Genomic DNA, 20,544 nt, shown 5'->3' on the forward strand with positions numbered 1-20,544 from the left:
TGGGACCCTGACACATAGGGAGGCTAAATCTGACCCAGAGCCACACAGCTATGAAACTAGCTAGGCAGGGCCCACCTCACCAAAGCCCCAGCAGTGACCAGCCCTCTGCTGGCAGAAGTAAGGACGTAGGGCAGCAGTCCCTCATTTCTAACTGGTGGGGGTGGCGATACCACCAGATCAGGCATTTCTCTGCTCAGGGGGAAGGCACTCTAGGCCCAGGTGTTAGAAGATGTCTTCCTCAGAAGCCACATGGAAAATCATCTTCTGCAACAGGAATAGGACTACTGGGATGCACAGTGCCTCCCTTCCCCCGACCCTTGCACCCTCTCGACTGCAGATGTGAAGGGCACCTACCAGACAGCTTCACTGCAGACAGGCTGGACAAAGAGGCAGAGGGCAGGGACCCATGTTATGACAGGGTGCCTTTGTGGTTTCAACATTTTGCGCCCCGAGTTGAAACCCTGATCGAAGCTCGGTTCTAGGATGGAGGGGCCATTTGTGGGGCCAAGAAGCAGGCTAGTTCTTGTCAACATACCTTCTCTGGGTCAAACAGTCCATGGCTGTTCAGACATAGACCTTTCTCCTTCCCGCTAAAGTGGCACAACTCCTGCACGAAAAGCTAGGGGGAAGTGAATTGCTCTGACTCCAGCTGGCCTACCCTGTCCTTGAAGAGCCCCAGTAGCCCAGACCTACCTGAGAGCCAGTCCAGCCAAGGAGAACAAAAGGGAACTGGCTGCTGGGGTCAACCATCAGATCTACCCTCACAACTCTCCAGATGGGTCAGGACCCCAGGGCTCCCCTGTCAGCAGCAGCATGGTGGTTGGGGCAGGAGGAAAATGCAGAAACTCCTCTCAAAGGCATCCATGGTATGTTTCTGCAGGGCCAGGCACATGAGGTCACCCAAATGGCTGGGATGGTGCTGGTGGTAGAGGACAAGGCCCTGCAGGGAGAGGTAGGTGTGGGCTAGGCACCACCACAGTGCCAGGAGGACAGTCGGCCCTGGGTAGGGGTATCTGAGGCCCTCACCTGGCTCTACAGGTGGTACAGCACTCTGGGCATCAGCCCCACCTCCTGGCCTTGCTCAGGGTGGGTAATGAGGAAGTCCACATCATGACCCTGCATCTTCCCCCTGAGGGAAGATAGTTTGAGTTTCTCACTTCTACCTTGGGCCATGTTTCCTTCCAGTGGTGGGAAGGCCACCAATGTCCAAGACTCAGGTCCCTGCCCTGAGGAGGAACCTGGAGTCAAGAAAGAAAGGCGTGCTGGACTCCCTTACCTCTGGAAGCCACCAGTGAGTGTGACAGTGGCTCCAGGCAGGACCTTTCCCACAGCTGCCCCCACCAGCTCCTGCAGGGCCTCAGCATCAGACCACCCAGCTGGGGTTGCTCAGATCCTGATGGTGCTGTAATCCTGCAGGCAGTACAGCTCTCCTGACTCGCCCTCTCCATTTGGCCCTACACCCAGCCTTGTCCCTCAGCTGAGCCTCAGATGCCACAGCAGCACCAAAAAAGGGCCACAATACAACCTGACTACAGGGGGAAGACCTTAGGAAGCCTACCTGCCTGCAACCAAAACCCCCCTATACTTCCTGCACTCAGGAAATCTGCAGATCCATGCTGTGAAAAGGGCTTCTGTGTGTGGAAACTTCCAGCCCAAGTGGCTCTGGGAAAGCTTAGAGTTAGTCCTCTCTTGAACTCACCTGCTTTCTGCTGCTGGGTCAGTCTCTGATGATGCTCTCAGAGCTCATCTAGGGTTTGAAGCCCTTTCAAGTACCACAGGTTGGCAATCGTCACACCCAGCCCAAAGATCTGGGTGAAGAGCTATGTGGAGGAAGGAACCACTAAGTCAGGAGCAAATTTCCCAGGGAAGATGCACCTTGTAGCTCTTCTGCCCAAGGTCACAGGGCAAGGACGCAGACCCAGAGTCTGGTCTGTGCAGCCCTTTCTCCAATGAGTTAACTCACATACTCTTCGAGCAGCAACAAGAGGGGAAGGGATCCACCTGCCAAAAGCCCTCAGTGAGCTACCTTCTCATCACGCTATAAAAGATCTCTCTTCCCCAAGCCTGTATGAGAACCAATAGTCTCCTGGTTCACGAACTCAGCAGGCTCTGAGGTTGCTGAAAAAAATATGCCTCTCACACCAATAGCAACTGGAACTTATTGCTATAGTTCTCAACAGTGAAAACAACAAGAGGGTGGTTTCTGCAGAAATGTTGAAAGGGCTGGCTGTGCCTGCTCGAGGCCCCAACATGGCAGGTATGGGGTGGCGAGTCTCCCACATGTAGTAGGTAAGAAGGGGAGGACCCAGATACCAACTAGTCCGGGGGACCTGGGACTAAGCATGTTGCCTGCCCTGGCCTGTGGGCCTGAGACTCTCCACAGAACTTTGGAATGAAACTGAGGCCAGCTCATAGTGTGGACGCTGCACACATGGTCTAAACCTCGTCACTGGGTCTCCTAGCAGTGGAGGGTACTGATGTGTGTGACGAGAGAGTGAAGCTGGGGGCTAGGAATATAGCCTAGTGGCAAGAATGCTTGCTTCGTATACATGAAGCCCTGGGTTCGATTCCTCAGCACTACATACACAGAAAAGACCGGAAGTGGTGCTGTGGCTCAAGTGGTAGAGCACTAGCCTTGAGCAAAAGGAAGCCAGGGACAGTGCTCAGGCCCCGAGTCCAAACCCCAAGACTGGCAGAGAGAGAGAGAGAGAGAGAGAGAGAGAGAGAGAGAGAGAGAGAGAGAGAGAGAGAGAAGCTGGTGTACAGAGAGAGGCAGAGGGGATAAACAGCCACAGCCCTTCAATTTTTGGACATCTTTTCCTGATTCTCTGGACCCACAGCACAAGAGGCTCAGATTAACAATTATATTGTTTATAAAACAATTTTCTTAATTACTAATGTAGCTTTCTGATAGCCTGTATACATCTGGTGATTTTGGAGTGCCCAGAGGGAGGCAGGATGGAAGACTGGGGTACCGAGGCTCCAGCATCTCTCAGTTCTTCTCCCTCCTTTGCTCAGCAGACCCTCATTGGGACTGGGGCTGGCACTGAGGGTGAAACCACTCACCTACCTATGTCAACATCAAGATCACTTCATCTCAACACCCATGTTGCTTCACCCAGCAGCCAGCCTTACCCCAGGCCCCTTGACCCCAAAATATTTTATACATGGCTTGTAGTTCCCTCTTCCAAGACTTCCCTGTCAATGCTAACAAGGATCTGGGCAATCTCCCACAGTACCTGTGGCCTTGAAGCCACAAGAAGCCCAAGAAGCCACACCTTACCAACGTATGTCTGGCAGGGCCACTGACCTAATACCTCTAGCTACAAACCAGAAGGCAGAAGGGTGTCAGAGCAGACAAAACCAAAGTGTTCAGAGGGCTGGGATGGTGCCTTCATACCACATTAGCAAGTACACAGAGGAAAAAGATACCTTGGAGACAAGGCTGGCCCACAGCCCCAGGTGACACCCTGAACATACACACAGATGCACACTGCACCCAAACAAAGCTACATTTTGTTCAATGTGCTGTTTAGCATCCATGGCAATAGTCACTCAAAAATTAGGTGCCTCAAAAATAGGAGTTAGGTGCTGGTGGCTCGCACCTGTAATCCTAGCTACTTAAGTGGCTGAGATCTGAGGATCACAGAAGCCAGCACAGGCAGGAAAGTCCCTGAGACTCAAACCTTTACCTAATCTTCAAAAAGTTAGAAGTAGAGCTATGGTTCAAGTAGTATAGCACTAGCCTTGAGCAAAACAGCTCAGAGACAATATCCAGGCACTGAGTTCAAACTCCAGGTCATACACATACACAAAAATAGTCCAATGAAAAAAGATGGTACTGAATAATCCACAAAATTCCCTGTGCTCAAAACAGGCTTCTGTCTGCCTGTCTCTACTTGGCAGCCTTGTACTTATCAGGTATTGGCTTATCTGCCATTTCCTCAGAGAGACCTTCTCTGATCCCAGGGCTAGAGCTGGGTCAGCTGCCTGTACTGGCCTCCCCAAATGTTCTCTGAACTGGGAGATGCAACCTGCCAGGGTCCTGGACCTACCTTCACAGCTTCATGGTCTGGTACCTCTCTGAGCAGCAAACTCTCTCCACCTCCTCACATGCCCCATGCTCCAGCAGCTCCTGGGGAAGAGCACAGAGCAAAATCCTGAGCCCAAAACAAGGAAAGAGAACAAGCAGTCATGGTCAGGGCTGGGACCCAAGGACGGAGAGTCGCCTCTGCACCCTGCAGAAAGGCACTCTATGCTGCCAGAATCCAGTGGGATCTGGTGAAGAAGCCAGTACTTAGGGAGGTAACCAGGAGCTGGTGCCATAGTAGAGGTGGAAGCCCCTCAGTAGCTGAGGATTTGATCATACAAGTCAATTCTCAGATGACTAATGTGTGCCAGGATACACAGTGTTGGCTTTGTAGAATGTGTATGACTTCCTCTTTGGGGAGCTGAACATGTTACAGCCTCAAAAAACATAAATTTCAGGTGTGTTCTCCAACCACTGTGGGCAGTGTGGGACAGCGAGTGTGGTGAGGACACCAGTGCCAACAAGGCACTACACCAAGGCTCTCAGCCACCCTGAGTTAGTCAACCAACTCACACATGAGGAATCTGTGTGACAGCTTGTGTGTCCAAACTGTTATGCCACATGCCTCCTGCTGCCCCTCTTAGACTAGGCCTCCTCATACCCCACCCACTCACTTCACTCAGCATGGTAGGCACCTACCTGGACCACCCTTGAAGAATGTTCTACAAAGTGGGGCAGCCCCTGCAGCTGCCACAAGGATATGACAGGACAGGGCAGGGCCCTGAGTACTGCAGATGCTCTTTGGAAGGAGAGGCAGCAACCCTCACTGCCTTCGAAGCCTGCTGCCTCTGCCAGTATATCCAGGGCCTCCTGCAGGGAGGGGCTTGGTTAAGACACAGGGTAAACAGAGTACCTTGCTCCAACCTACCAGTAGCCACCTAGCCAGGAACCTCCTAATAGATGCAGCTCACCAAGAGATGAGTGTTGTGATGTGTGAGAGGTGTGGGACGCTGACAGGTGTAGGATGGTATCCTCTCCTGACCCAGGGGCCCCTTCCTGGACTCAGCCACCTGAGGAAGAGCAATGCAGAGGTCACTGCAGGCTGCAGGACAGGACAGCTAGGTGACACATAGATGCTTGCCTCTCCTAAGTATCCATCTTGGCCCTTCTGAACTCACAGGACACAGGTAATAAACTCAGAGACAACAAAACCATGGGAGGCATGAACATGGGGGTACTGCTCTGAGTAAGTTGAGCATGGCACTCTTCACACCCAAGCAGTAGCAATCCCTGCCAATCCCATGAAGCACATTTCCTACCATTGTACATGCGACTTGGTCCTTATAGCTCTTCTGATATTCACAACCTCAGAGCATTGGGAGCATGGCTTCTGTGACATGGCTCACAGGTAGAGCCAGGACTAAGGATAAGGCAGCTTGTCTTCTGACCATCCCAAGAAGGAGCTCTTGCTGACCCAAAGGTCATCCCAAGTACTCAGGAAGATGACAAAAACAAGTGTGCCTTTGCCAGATGAGGTGGCTCAAATCTATAATCCTAGCTACTTGGGAGGCAGAGATCAAGGAATCACAGTTCAAGGCCAGCCAGGCATAAAAGTTTGTGAGAAGTGTGTGAGACATCTGAGTGCTGGTGGCTCACTCCTGTATCCTAGCTACCCAGGAGGCTGAGATCTAAGGATTGAAGTTTGAAGCCAGTCCAGGCAGCAAAGTTTGCAAGACTATTTATCTCCAAATAACCACTGCTAGGTGGTTAACTAGAAGTGGAGCTTTGGCTCAAAGTGGTAGACTACTTGCCTTAAGATTAAAAAAAAAAAAGCTTAGGAACAGCAGCCCTGAGTTCAAGCCTCATGATAACTTGGCACAGCGGCACAAGGAAGCACAAATAGGAGAATTGGAGCCCAGACTGGCCTGAGCACAAAGCAGGCCCAACCTAGAAAATAACCAAGGCATAAAAGGAGCTGGGGGGCTGGGAATATAGCCTAGTGGCAAAAGTGCTTGACTCGTATACACAATGCCCTGGGTTCAATTCCCCAACACCACATATATAGAAAACTGCCAGAAGTGGCACTGTGGCTCAAGTGACAGAGTGCTAGCCATCAGCAAAAAGAAGCCAGGGACAGTGCTCAGGCCCTGAGTCCAAGCCCCAGGACTGGCAAAAAAAGGGAAAAAAAAGGGGAGCTGGAACTGTAGCTCCAGTGGTAGAGCACCTGCCTAGCAAGCATGATGTCCTGAGTTCAAGCATCATTTCACACACACACACACACACACACACACACACGGACCCTAAATGATGAGGACTGGCGTTGGGATGGCCTAGTCTCCAAGCCCTTGGTTGTAGCCCCTCTACTTGCTCTCCAGGGATCCAGAGGTTGGGGGAAGCCCTCAGCCCTCACTACTTACCTCCCCTGGAGGACAATGAAACAATGTTTCCCATCACACCTTCACTGAGGAAGGCAGTGCCCCAATTCCCCAGGGACAGGCTGCCCAGATGCCATACTCTCTGTGACAGATGCCATACTCTCTGTGAACCAGGTGATGTCCAGCAGAGCAGGGTGGGGGCCACCTGGAGAAGCAGTAGCCGCACACTCTTGCCAGCAGATGGCTCCTTTGCCGAGGTCTGCTCTATCACCATGTGGGTCACCTCAGAGCTGGAGGGAGGAAGAGAAGGGTGAAACCTAGACCCCATCCTGTTCTGCCTCCTAAGTCCAAGCCTTTGTTCCTGCTATGCCCTCCATATGGTGATATTTTCCAAATGTTACCTCTTCCAGAAAGGCTTCCAGGAATCCACGCCCACCGCGAAGCAAGGAACACCTCTCAGAACCGTAGTTCTGGGCTCCAGATACTCTGCTAACTTGCTTACCTTTCCACTTCATAGAACCTAATTCCTGAGGGGGGGGGTGGTCCTCATCTTGGTGCCAGGGGTTTAAGATGCCCAAAGCTTCCTGCATTATCCCCAACCCATTCCTGCAAGCCCAGTCCATACTTCATCCTACATAACCTAGCTATCTTGTAGGGGTGTTATAAAAATGCAGTGCTGGGGCTGGGAATGTGGCTTCGTGGTAGAGTGCTTGCCTAGCATGCATTAAGTTCTGGGTTCGATTCCTCAGTACCACATAAGCAGAAAAAGTCAGAAGTGGCCCTGTGGCTCAAGTCATAGAGCACAGAGAAGCTCAGGGACAGAGGCCAGGCTCTGAGTTCAAGCCCCCGGAGGGGGAAAAAATGCAGGGCTGGGCCATGCACCAGTGGCTAAGGAGACTGAGAGGGAAGAGGATAGTGCTTTGAAGCCAGCTCAAGCAAGAAAATCTGTGAGACTCTTACACACTATATCCGATTAACCATCCCCACCCCCAGAAGCCAGAAGTAAAGCTGAAGCTCAAGTGCAGAATCCTAACCTTGAGAGAAAAAGCCCAGGAGCCATGTTCTCGCTGAGTTCAAGCCCCAGGACCAAATAAGGTAGCCCTAAGTCCTTTTGCTCTCCGTGGTCTTAGAGCTTCTGTCTCTCCCTAGGCATTGTCTTTCTGGGTTCTGTCCCTACAGGAAAGCCAGTTCCTTGTGCCCTCTGCCGCAGGACTCTGGAGCGCCACCCACCAGCAAGCAGTACCCATTGCTCATGACCCTGACCCGGCTCGGCTCTTTGAAAAGCCTCTGGTGTATTCTCCGCAATTCCACAGGGCATATTAACAGTCCACTTTGCAGAAGAAGGGTCCGGGGCCGAAGAAAGTCAGGCAGCCGAGGCGCCAGGAGCTGCCATTTCCGGCCTGCGTTACCGCGGCCGTGACCCTGGGTCACCGAGGTCAAGGGGTCAAATGCGGGGTCACCCCACCAACTCGGAGCTGCACACCTGTAGGAGGACGCGGAAACCTTTGGACAGAGCCAAGCGAGTGAGGAAGGCCCAGCGGCTGCGGCCGATCCTCCGATCCACCAGGTAGAGGGCGACACTGGGGAAGCGCCCCGAGGACAGCGCGGAGGAGATGGCAGCGTTGACTCACACGCGCCGGCGTTTCGGGAGCATAGGGACAACGGAAGGAATGCGGACGGAAAACTTCCGGGAAGAAGGAAGGAAAACAGGGGAAAGTCCAGAGGCCGTAAGTCAGCCGGAAGAGGAAGAGGAGCTGGCACACCGTAGGCACCGCCCTAGGCAAATGAACTCCGGGTCCGGACTTGGAGCCCTACCGTGCCCGGCTTCACTGAAATGAAGTGAACTCGTCGCCACGCACCTAAGGCAGAGTGGAAGCACGGTGCGGGCGGGGCGGGCGGGGCGCGGGAGGGGAAGGGGCGTGGCACGGGCGGGGCGGGCGGGGGAGCCGGGTCCTCATCTGCATCTGGGAGGAGCTCAGCCTCGGTTAGGCACGGTGGGTCCCAGACGTCAGCTGCCTTGGTCCCAGCCACTGGCTCCCTGTCCTGAGACCCTGGACCTGCCCCTCGTCCTCCCGGCCCAGGAGCTCTGAGTGGACTCGCGTTGCTGCTACTACTACTACTTCAAACACACGAAGAAATCTTTCTGTTGTTGTTAGCTGAATGGCATTGGGACAACTGGCCAACCATTTGGAAAAATAAAAGTTGGCTCCCTCCATTATTGCTAACACAAATTCCAGATGTGGCTTCGTGGTACAGTGCTTGCCTAGCATGCATGAAGTCCTGGGTTCAGTTCCTCAGTATCACATAAACAGGAAAAGCCGGAAATGGCTCTGTGGCTCAAGTGGTAGTGTGCTAGCCTTGAGCAAAAGAAGCTCAAGGACAGAGCCCAGGCCCTGAGCCCCATGACTGGCAAAAAAAAAAAAAAAAAAAGATCACACGTATTGCAGGTATGAGGAAATTGACAGTTTTAGGAGGGACTTTCTAGAAGCTAGTTTGGCAAACATATCTAACTAGAGAAGAACATAAGTCACACCCACTGTTCCATCAATTCCTTTTCCAAGATTGGGGCTATGTAGAGAAGTGGATGAAGCCGGGAAGAGAAGTTCTGCATTTGGACAGACACCTACCTTATGTGGATGTGCTGCATTTGTAATCTGTTACAGAAATGTAGCTCTGTCCAAACTAGCCAATGAGAAAGATGGGGTTGGAGGTGGGATCAGCTTTCCCATGTATCTCCTTGTTGTCTTTTCCCTCCTCACACTCCCACAAGCCAGCTCTGCACCATATTCTTGCACTGTTTCTTCTCCCCAAGCTTTTCTTTCATTTCCAAAGGGTTGTCTTTACCCTTACTCTGGCTAAGAGCACAAGTCTGAAAGGAAGAAATGAATGGTTCAGATTGTTATGCCAGATTTCCGGTTCCCAAAGACCACCAAGGAGCCGATACCAATGCAAACACACGAGAGTCTTTATTGCAAGCTCGAGCCTGGACTCCCAACCGTCACCGACACAGTGGATCTGGATTGAGAGCCCCAACCCTCAGATAGGCAGTGATTACAACAGGGGCAGGGTATTTCCAACTTGGCAGATACTTGATTGCATAACATTTAGCAAGCAAGTCTTGTCCTATTTCCATTGGCTACCTACCCTTTCAGTTACCTATTTTGGCTTTGATATTGGGAACTGGCCTCGATATCAGGAATTGACAACAGGTGGTCACGTAGCACTGATGCAGGGGGTTAATGCAGGGGTAGAGCAAGTCACAAATGGGTTAAGCAAGCCGTTTACAGAAGCAGAATATTGCGGTCAGGCTGACCTAGTACCAACTTTATTTGAACAATTGCAACCATGTTTTCCCATTACCACTAAGCAAGCTTGAGCGGGCTAAAACAATCCAGTACTCAATCATAAGTAAACCAACCCAACAGTTACCATGGCATTTCTACTACTATTATGGTTATTTCTATAGTCCATGACTATGATCATTTTTTACTGTCCGTTACCATGGTTGCTACCCAGGTATAGAGGTGAACAAGTGCTCCCTACATTTTTTTAAACATAAGTTTATTTATTTTTTTAAAGTTTTTATTATAAAAGTGATGTACACAGAGGTTACAGTTTCATACGTTAGGCATTGGATACATTTCTTGTACTGTTTGTTACCTTGTCCCTCATACCCACCTCCCCCCTCCCCCTTTCCCCCCCTGAGGTGTTCAGTTGCTCCCTACATTTTTAAATGTCAAACTACAAGAAACTAGTCTCACGGGTGGAGGTGCAGCCATCTATCATGGAGTCATCACCAGAGTTTAGAAGCTGTTATAATTTTAACACTAAAACTTTTATTTAGTTACTCTAGTTTTCAGGTCAGCCCTAACAAGACCAGTGTCATCTTGGTCTTCTGCTCCTTCTCCCAGCCTGCTGACCACCCCCCTATCCTTCTAGGCCTTGAACTTCCCAGACATCAGGACACTCATGACCACAGCCAGGAAGTCATGGGGATAGCCTTTTCTTCCTTGCCTCCTCTGTAGGGAACTTGGAGCTGAGCTGTGAGACCTGGAAAGGGTGAAGACATTGGAAAGCCATTTCAACAGCAATTGGAAGGCTGAGAGCTGGGCCCTGGAAAGATCAATGTCTAGGCAAAGCAGAAGTTCAAATTTCTACCCTAAGTGTAAGCTGATTGGGCACCAAAAGTTTAAGAACTTGTAGGTAAGATGGAAGTATATTTTAATGTTGGAGTGTTTATTGTTTCCCTCTGTTTCCTAAGATAAGGCAGTCAATTATCACTTGCATGCAAACTATGTCTCATGTTGATGATTGCAACTTCAAAGATAGATTGATACCCTAGTCTCTGCCTGTAATCACCTCCCCTGTAATGAACTATATAAATAAGCTTGTTAACAGGGAACTAAATAAATAAGCTTGTTAATGAGAGCTTGGGGTTCAAAAAGTCAGTGAGTGTTGGATCCCTGGTGCCTCCTTTCCTATCCTTTCTCCGTTCTTTAGTCAATATCCCATTGTCCTGTCCTCTTACTGTTCCTGGTTGCAGTTAGCAACATACCTCCATCTTGGTCATCCCCCCTCTACAGGCTGCCTGCCAACAGCACTTGCAAAGTGGCCCATCTGATGACACCATGAGAAGGCAGTGTGGAGTGGGGTTGGGAAGGAAGGGGCCTACTTTAGGGGCAAGAGTAACCCTTGCCCCCTCCCCTATGTGCATACATGCCATTTAACTACTAAGCCCCTATTTTTTTGTCATTTTATTGTACTAGTATTGGGACTTGAACTCAGGGCCAAGATACTTTACTGACCCTTAGCTTTTATTGCTCAAGACTGGTGCTCTACCACTTGAGCCACACTTTTACTTCTGGCTTTTTGCTGGTTAGTTGGAGATAAGAGTCTCTTGGCTTTGTCTGCCTGGGATGGCTTTGAACAGCTATCCTCAAATTTCAGCCTCCTGAGTAGCTAAAATTATGGCATGAGCCGCCAGCACCCAGCTAGCTACCAGGCTTCCTTGAGATGAAAGGGACCAGCACTAGAACAGCCTGCATATCTCAAGTGTCTTGTGCTAAGTGGGAAAAGCCACAAAGAGTAGAACTTCATCCTATTAAGACAATTTAGAAAAGACTGGTGTGTTCAGGTCACAGGGTTGCTTTATCTAGTTATCAAAATGGGCAGCTTGAAACAATAGAAAGTTACTCTCTGCCAGTTTCTGAGGCCAGAAATAAAAAAAATTCTGGTGTCCGCAAGGACATATTCCTTGAGATGTCTAAAAAAAGATACTACCTACCTTGTCTAGGTAGTAGCTCCAATTGTTCCTGAGCATGTGGGGACTTCTATAGTCCCTGCTGTTGCTGCTTTCAATGGTTCCTTTTCTTTGGTCTCCTCTGTCTTCTTTGTCTGTTTGTGCCCCTCCCACTCACTCCCTCCTCCTTTTCTTCTTTTGATGCTGGTACTGGGGCTTGAACTCAAACCCAAGGCCTGAAACTGTTCCTTAGCTTTATCACTCAGGCTGACACTTTGAGCCACAGTTCCACTTATGGCTTCCCACACCCCCCACCCCTGCTGGTTAATTGGAGATAAGAATCTAACAAACTTTCCTACCTGGGCTGAGTTTGAACCATGATCCTCATATTTCAGCCTCCTGAGTAGCTAGGATATGAGGGATCACTTTTCAACCTGTTATCCTGGGTCAGCTTTGCCCTGCCTTGGAATTTGAGTTCTGTTGTGGTTGGTTTTGGTTGACTGGTTAGTTTGTGATTGCTTGTTTTGTTCTGTGATAGGGTCTTACTTATAGCCCAGGCTAGCCTCAAAATTGTTAGCCTCCTACTTCAGCAGGAGTGCTGGAATTATAGGCATGCTCCACCTCACCTAGCTTGGATTTGGGTTTGGACAGTAGAAACTCTGGTATTGGGGCTGTGGCTGGCCCAAGCCTGGCTGGTTTTGTAACAAATATAGCGAGTCTGTTTTTGAGAAGCAATTACTGCCTTTTAAGGAAGGTGTGTATGTCTCTGCTTCTGAACAGGCTTCAAGAAAGAACAGGGTAGGGAGCTGGAGGCCTGGGACAGGATCCAGTAGATGTGGGTGAGGTCAAAGAAATACTCTGACCCCTTTCCACCAGAGTTTTGGCTAGAGAATCATAGAGAAGGAATGTGTCCTTAAAATGAAGATTCTTGGGCTGGGAATATGGCCTAGTAGCAAGAGTGCTACTACCACCACATATATAGAAAGCGACCAGAAGTGATGCTGTGGCTCAAGTGGCAGAGTGCTAGCATTGAGCAAAAAGAAGCCAGAGACAGTGCTCAGGCCCTGAGTCCAAGGCCCAGGACTAGCCAAAAAAAAAAAAAAAAAAAAAGAAGATTCTTGAAGTTCACTTGTCTAACCAGCTCATCCAACAGCCAACCTGGTTGGCCCCTGGAAGCCAGAAAGCTTAAGAAGGGGGGGGGGGGGGGCGGTGCTTGCTGATCACTGTTTTGTTGCAAGTTACAAACTCTCTGCTCCTTGCATGTCAGATTATTTCATTCACTTTAGAACAGTATATAACATTATCATTCTTTCACAAACAGACCCAATGTGATTTATTTAATTACTTTCCTATTTACTGCTGTGGGCAGTAAATAAAACACAAGAGGTGGGTATCAGTGACTCATTCCTGTAATCCTAGCTACGTCAGGAGGCTGAGAGCCAGAGGACCAGATTCTCTAAGCCAGCACAACTAGAAAACTCTACCAAGATTCCATCTCCAATTAGCCAGCAAAATACTGGACTGCTCAAGAGCAAACAAGCTGAGAGAGTGAGGCCCTGAATTCAAGCCATGGTACCAGCACAACAGCAATAACAAAACCCAAACATGGGTACAGGCATGGAGCCAAGGATTCTCATTATGGGCACTGGACTAGACAGTCTTGCCAGTTCCCTACATTCTGATTCATGGCTGGAAATCCATAGAGGCTGGACAGGGGCAGGCAGTGAGAATAGGAACAAGCATTGCATACACCTGACCCACAGACCGTCCTATAGCAACAGCCACTGTACAACACTGGTTATTTTCTCTCCTGATCAAGTAGCTGGCTAATGGTTGTCGTTCACTCTTACTCTTGCCTGACACAAAATAATACCTTATCACATAGAAGTAGCTTAGGAAAAGTTTTAAATCCAAAGTATGTTTTTTTTTCTTTTCTTTTTTTTTTTTTTTTTTTTACTGAGCATGTGTCATTTAATACCAAAATATAGTCAGACAGATAAGCCAAATGCCATCTACTAATTTTTGTTTGTTTTTTTGAGATAGGGTGTTACTATACAGTTCAAGCTGGTCTTGAACTCACAATATCCTTCTGACTCAGCCTCCACAGCACTGGAATTACAGGTCACATGCAGCTTGAAAGTATAACACACTCCCCTGTCATCTTACTGAGAGAGAAATCAGTTTAGCTTGTTTTCAAGGTTATAAGAGGCAGGAATATGATTTAAATACTGTTTCTTTGGGGCTGAGGGTATAGTTTAGCAATAGGGCACTCATCTTGAGAAATTGGGTTCAGTGGTTCATGCTTATAATCCTAGCTACTCAGGAAGCTGAGATCTGAGATTTGAAGCAACCCTATGCAGGGAAGTCTGGGAGACTCTTACTTCCAATTAACCACTAAAAAGCCAGAAGTAAGTTGTGACTCAAGTGTTAAAGTGAAGTACCCTGAGTTCAAGCCCCAAGACCAACACACACACACACACACACACACACACACACACACACACACCCCATCTGACTTCACAACCATCCTCCCATCAGTTCACTCAACAAACTGCTGTGTGCCAGGCTGTTCTGAGCATGGGAAGAATAGAATGTGTGACAGAATCCTCTGCCTACATGACATCCTCATGGGGCAAAAAAAATGGACAACAGTTCAATAGGGATAACATGAGCTAGCCCAGAAGGTATAATCAGTAATAGCAAATGTCCCGCAAACCTTTCCTGCCTGCTGCCAGTTTGCAGTGGTGTCCCCCCCACAAGAAGTGAGGTTTTTCCCAGAATTCCCTCATTTTACACTGGCCTTGGGACTCACTTTGGCCCACAGAACATAGCATTGTGGTCCTCGGAGGCTAATCCTTACAAGGGCTTACTGCTGCATGTAAAGAGGCTGGTGCAGTTAGCCCACCTAGGCATTGTGGTACATGCTTGTAATCCCATCACTTCAGAAGCTGAGGCACGAAGATAAGGAGTTTGAGGCCAGCTTAAACTTGATATTATCAAGAGAAAGAACAACTAAAAGCATGCTGGGAGCCAGTGGCTCAGCCCCGTAATTCTATCTACTCAAGTGGCTGATATCTGAGGATCAAAGTTTGAAGCCATCCTGGAAGAAAAGTTCACAAGACTCTTATCTCCAGTTAACCACCAAAAAGACTGGAAGTGCATCTATGGCTCAAGTGATAGAGCACCAGCTTGAGTGAAGAAGCTAAGGGAGAACTTAAAACCCTGTGTTTCAACCCCAGTACTGGTACAAAGAAAAGGGGTGTTTGGTTTAGTCTGCAAGTGACAAGAGGCCACATGGACTAAAAAAGTGAAGCCACCAGTACTAACTCTGGCTTCTGCTTCCCACCAGCGCTTGGAGGCCTCAAACAAGGAGTTAGAGAAGCAACTCACAGAATCAAGGGATCCCTGGTGCTTAAGACAATAGCCAGAGGAGCTGGGAATATGGCCTAATGGCAAGAGTGCTTGCCTCCAATACATGAAGCCCTTGGTTCAATTTCCCAGCACCAAATATATAGAAAATGGCCAGAAGTGGTGCTGTGGCTCAAGTGGCAAAATGCTAGCCTTGAGCAAAAAGAAGCCAAGGACAGTGCTCAGGCCCCTCAGTCTAAAGCCCAGGACTGGCAAAAAAAAAAAAAATATATATATATATATATATATATATATATATATATATATATATATATATAATAGCCAGAGTGGGGGAGTGACCAGGGTGAGGGACAGCTCACCTAGCTAATGAAGTCTAAGCTATGACATGACAGAGCTTAGAGACCCTCTTCCAGAAGGGGAAGAGAGAGGTGAGGATGTACCCTGCATATTCAAGGAAGAAGGACCTGTGTGGCCAGAGCAGAGGGGACAGGGAGGAGAGGTAGAAAGTGGTCAGATCCTATGTAGAGGTCAGATCTAGTCAAAGTCACTGCAGGGATTTTGAGTTTTTTCAGAGGTTTGGGCAGAGGCTCTAAGTGTGAAATGACCTGTATCAGCAATAACATGAAGGTGTGGATCAGGTAAAAAAAAAAATAAGACCCTATCTCAAATAAGCACTGCAAAAAGGGTGGGGGTAGCAGTAGTGTGATGCTCTGAGTTCAAACTCAAGAAAAGAAAGAAAGAAAGGGGGAGGGAGGAAGAGAAGAGAGGAAGGAAAGGATGGAAGGAGTGTTGGAGAATTAACTTCTCTGACCAGTGGAAAACTTAGCCTCAGCACAGTTATTCAGATGCCTCATTAGCACACTAATAGGCCTGTGGGGAAAAGTCCCTCCTAATGAGTTCTTTTGTGGCTTACGAGCCAAATGACGCCACCAAGATTCTCACTGTAGATAGTAAAGTCTCTTCACAAGTAAATGGAGAAGTCATGATCAAAGTTATTTAATCTTGAGGAAATAGTAGCTAGGTTATAATTATAGTTCTGCCTCCACTGGTTATAATCCCTTATTTTGATATCAACAATCTTTGTAGTAACTACCTCCTGTAATAGGAAAGCTTTTGTATTAAGTTTGCTCCCTCACAGTAGTAACTGTAATAGGGAGGTCAGATCTGGCCAGTGCCATCATTAGCTGTGGAGGGACTTCAGGTTGACTCCAGCTCAGATTAGAGCAGAAAGCCAACTCCATCTCCACTAAGCTCTCCCCCACCCTATCCAAGGAAGCTCCCCTTTATTATGATAAGTTATGTAAATTGACCACCTGAGGCCTGGGAGCTTCAAGGGAACCTGTGCCCTCCCATGGTCAAATCCATGTGCCCTCCAGAGTGGGTGTATCCGCCTGATGTCAAATCTATGTGTCAATTCTAACTAGAATGATAGGTTGGTCCAAATAGATCATATGAGACAGACTGTAACTCTATTGGCCACCTGCATGGCCACTCTGTAAGTGTTGTATCCTCATTGGTCACCTGCATGTGGCAAGTTTGACTGTGATGTTTGCCATATAACCAGGCTGGAAGGCCACACGGGCACGTGGTTCCAGCTCCCGAGTCTGGTCCCTGATCCTGCACATGTGGTCAGCAGTTTCAGGTCCCGAGTCTGGGCTGTGACCAAGGCTGGTTGGTTCACTTTTTGTTCACTTTTTGCTTCCCCAATAAATCCGTCTTTTTGTCATCTTGTAGCTGGAGACTGTGTGGTGGACTCTTGGGGGAACCAGGAATCCCCTCCCTTGGGGGGACCCCATTTCATTGTAGCGAACCCCCACTCTACTTCAGTAACATCCTCCACTTTTGTATTTGAGATGGATATCATGCTGTATTAATTTTTACCCTTGAAGTTGTGAAATTGATTTCTAACCCTATATAAACCCTGGCCCTCCTGAAATAAAATATGCATTGGTCCACTCGCCTTGCATCCCCCGTGTCCTGACGACGGTTGCAGTTACCCGGGTCCAACAAAGGAGGGACAACCAGCTGCCAGTGGCTCATACCTGCAATCCTAGCTACTCAGGATGCTGAAATCTGAGGATTGCCATTCAAAGCCATGCAGGCAAGAAAGTCTGTGAGACACTTACCACTGAACTACAAAAAGATCTGGAAGTGGAGCTGTGACTCAAGTGGTAGAGTGCTAGCCTTGAGCACAAAAGTTCATTGATAGCACCCAGGCCCAGAGTTAAAGAAAGAAAGAACAAGGGGCTGGGAATGTGTCTTAGTGGTAGAGTGCTTGCCTAGTATGTGCGAAGCCCTAGGTTTAATTCCTCAGGACCACATACATAGAAAAAGCCGGAAATAGTGCTGTGGCTCATGTGATGGAGTGCTAGCCTTGAGCAAAAGAAGCTCAGGTACTTTGTCCAGGACCTGAGTTCAAGCCCCAGGACTGGCAAAAAGAAAAGAAAAAGAAAGAATGAAAGGAAGAAAGAAAAGGGATGGGGAACCTGTATGTTAAACAGGTTTAAGACCTAAACAGGTTTAAGATCTAGATCAACCCCGGCCCATGATCCTTGTCTGGATTCCAATTCAAAAAAATAAAATGTTTAAAGAAGGAGGAGGAGGGGGGCTGGGGATATGGCCTAGTGGCAAGAGTGCCTGCCTCGGATACACGAGGCCCTAGGTTCGATTCCCCAGCACCACAAATACAGAAAACGGCCAGAAGCGGCGCTGTGGCTCAAGTGACAGAGTGCTAGCCTTGAGCGGGAAGAAGCCAGGGACAGTGCTCAGGCCCTGAGTCCAAGGCCCAGGACTGGCCAAAAAAAAAAAAAAAAAAAGAAGGAGGAGGAGGAGGAGGAGGAGGAGGGTCAGCACAATAGGTCATGAAACTCATGTGCATAATTATAGCTACTCAGGAGGCTAAGATAGAGGATTAAAGCTTAAAGCAAAGTTCGCATAAGACCATATGTAAAAGACATGCTAAAAGAAAAAAGACCAAATACATGGTTCCAAGTAGAGTGCCTGCCCAGCAAGTGAGAGGCTCTGAATTCAATCCCTAGTACTGTACTGCAAATAAATGTAGGAATGGATGAATGGAGAGAGGAAGGGAGGAATGGAGGGATGGATAGACAGGTGAATGGAATTAAGCAATTAGTGAAGTGTTTGCTTTTAGTGGATATTGAATGGTAAGGATCTGAGGTTGAGAAAAGATTTTTGTTGCTGGGCTGGGAACATGGCCTAGTGGCAAGAGTGCTTGCCTTGTATACATGAAGCCCTGGGTTCAATTCCCCAGCACCACATATATAGAAAATGGCCAGAAGTGGTGCTGTGGCTCAAGCGGCAGAGTGCTAGCCTTGAGCAAAAAGAAGCCAGGGATAGTGCTCAGGCCCTGAGGCAAGCTCCAGGGATGGCAAAAAATTTAAAAAAAAAAGATTTTTGTTGTTGTTTTATTTTTGTTTTTAAAAATGTACAGTAAGCTGATTGTTAATGTAGCTATTGCAGTTAATAGTGTTTTGTATTCTCATTGTCATCAATGCTATTTTGGGCATCTTAAAAATTTTGTAAGGGTGTTGTACAAAGGGTTTACAGTTGCATAAGGTAATAGGTACATTTCTTGTTGAATATTGTTAACCTCTCTTTTTTGTTTTTTGTTTCGATTTTTATTTCTTTATTGTTAAAATGATGTACACAGGGGTTACAGTTTCATATGTAAGGGAGTGGGGGAAAAAATGTACAGTAAGCTGACCATGGTAGCTAACACCTGTAACCCCAGATATTTGGGAGGCAAAGACTGGGAACTCTGAAATTCAGATCAGTCTGAGCAAAAAAGTTTCCAAGGTTAACTAACCTATCTCAACCAATGACTGGGCATGGTGATATACACTCACCCTAGCTACATCGAAGCAAAAATAGGAGGTTAATGGTCTAGGATGGTGTGGAAAACAAAGGAAAAGTGTACCCCTCCCCCAGCCCAGATTCTAGAAATAATAAGGCTTGTAAAATTTCATTGTCTCACACATGTACATCCATGTTTATTGCTGCACAATTCACAATAGCCAAAATATGGAAACAACCCAGATGCCCCACTACAAATGAATGGATCCAAAAATGTGGTACCTGTACACAATGGAATACTACCCAGTGATTAGAAATGATAAAATAATGGCATTCACAGGGAAATGGTCAGATCTTGAACAAATAATGTTGAGTGAGACAAGCCTAGAACACAGAGAACAAAGGCACATGGTTTCCCTGATATGTGGTTGTTGGGGGGATGGGGTGGGGAGAACAGTAGAGATTGTGTCTGTAAAATAACAAACTTCTTTTCAAATGGTATTTCCACATGTTTTGGTCAGCGACTTTACATTATGTCTCTAAAACCAAACAGTTACTAAATAGACATAAAAATGTCTAGGATAGACCTATCAGAGGATCACAATAGCTCAACAGCTACATACATATGATTATATAAGATGAAGTTAAGCAAAATGAATTCCAAGAGATGGAAACAGGAGGATTTTATTGTTGTCATTATGTTTAATGTATTAGGTGAATTTCCCCGTACCCCCTGTGGTTACTGTATATGATTTTGGTACACTGAATATTGTATATATGTTTATCTGAACTAGGGAAGGGAAAGAAAAATGAGGGAGGGTGTAACAAATATGACAAGAAATGTACTCACTACTTTATTATGTAACTGTAACCCCTCTGTATATCACATTGTCAATAAAATTTAATTTAAAAAATTTCACTGTCTTAGAGTTTACTCTTAGTTTCTATAATTCCATTTTGGTGACTCCATGTTAGAGTGCTGCACCCCACCCATGAGACCCTTGTAGTTTGACATTTAAAAATATGTGTGGCCCTTGTTCTTCTCTGTATCTAGGTAGCAACCATAATAGTGGTTACAGAAATGCCATGGTAACTGTCAGGTTGGTTCAATTACGATTGTATACTGGATTGTTTTAGGCTGCTCATGCTTGCTTAGTTGATATTAGGGGAACCTGGAACAATTGTATTTTTTAAAATTTAATTTATTTATTAACTGAACACAAATTTTTTTGACAAGGTGTTGTGCAAAAAGGGTACAGTTACATAGTAGGGCAGTGTGTACATTTCTTGTGATATCTTACACCCTGTTTTTCTTTCCCTTCCCTAGGTCAGGTAGACATATATACAATACACAATGTACCAAGAACATATACAGTAGCCACGTGGCCAAGCCCAAGAAAATTCGCCTAGGGCTTTAAATGTAATGTCGATATTAGACAATATGTCAACAGTAGTCTTATATGAATGTACATACATAGCTTTTGAGCTATTGTATTCCACTGAGAGGTCAATTTTTTACCTTTATATGTTGAGTAGTTATTTGGTTTTAGTTACATAATGGGTTGCTGACCCAATCCTGTGGGAAATACCATTTGACAAGCAGTTTTTGGTTTCACAGACCTGGTCTCTACTGTCTCTCTGTCTCCCTTTCTTTTTTTTTTTTTTTTTTTTTTTTTTTTTTTTTGGCCAGTCCTGGGGCTTGGACTCAGGGCCTGAGC

The 20,544-nt window shown here is 47.3% G+C and overlaps 1 protein-coding gene across 1 annotated transcript; it reads right to left on the minus strand.

The window, feature by feature from the left end:
- Nucleotides 1–92: 92 nt before the first annotated feature.
- Nucleotides 93–8,254, minus strand: Polm (DNA polymerase mu). The gene is given in 14 exon segments (XM_048339307.1): nt 93–264; nt 536–619; nt 694–813; nt 815–940; nt 1,027–1,129; nt 1,277–1,383; nt 1,385–1,410; nt 1,700–1,820; nt 4,052–4,135; nt 4,730–4,900; nt 5,002–5,086; nt 6,493–6,649; nt 6,652–6,688; nt 7,871–8,254. Coding segments are annotated over 14 exon segments (1,497 nt in total). The 5' UTR covers nt 8,060–8,254; the 3' UTR covers nt 93–177.
- Between the last annotated feature and the right edge of the window lie 12,290 nt (nt 8,255–20,544).

This window comes from Perognathus longimembris, chromosome 2 (assembly GCF_023159225.1).
Source record: "Perognathus longimembris pacificus isolate PPM17 chromosome 2, ASM2315922v1, whole genome shotgun sequence".
Classification (NCBI taxonomy): Eukaryota; Metazoa; Chordata; class Mammalia; order Rodentia; family Heteromyidae; genus Perognathus; species Perognathus longimembris.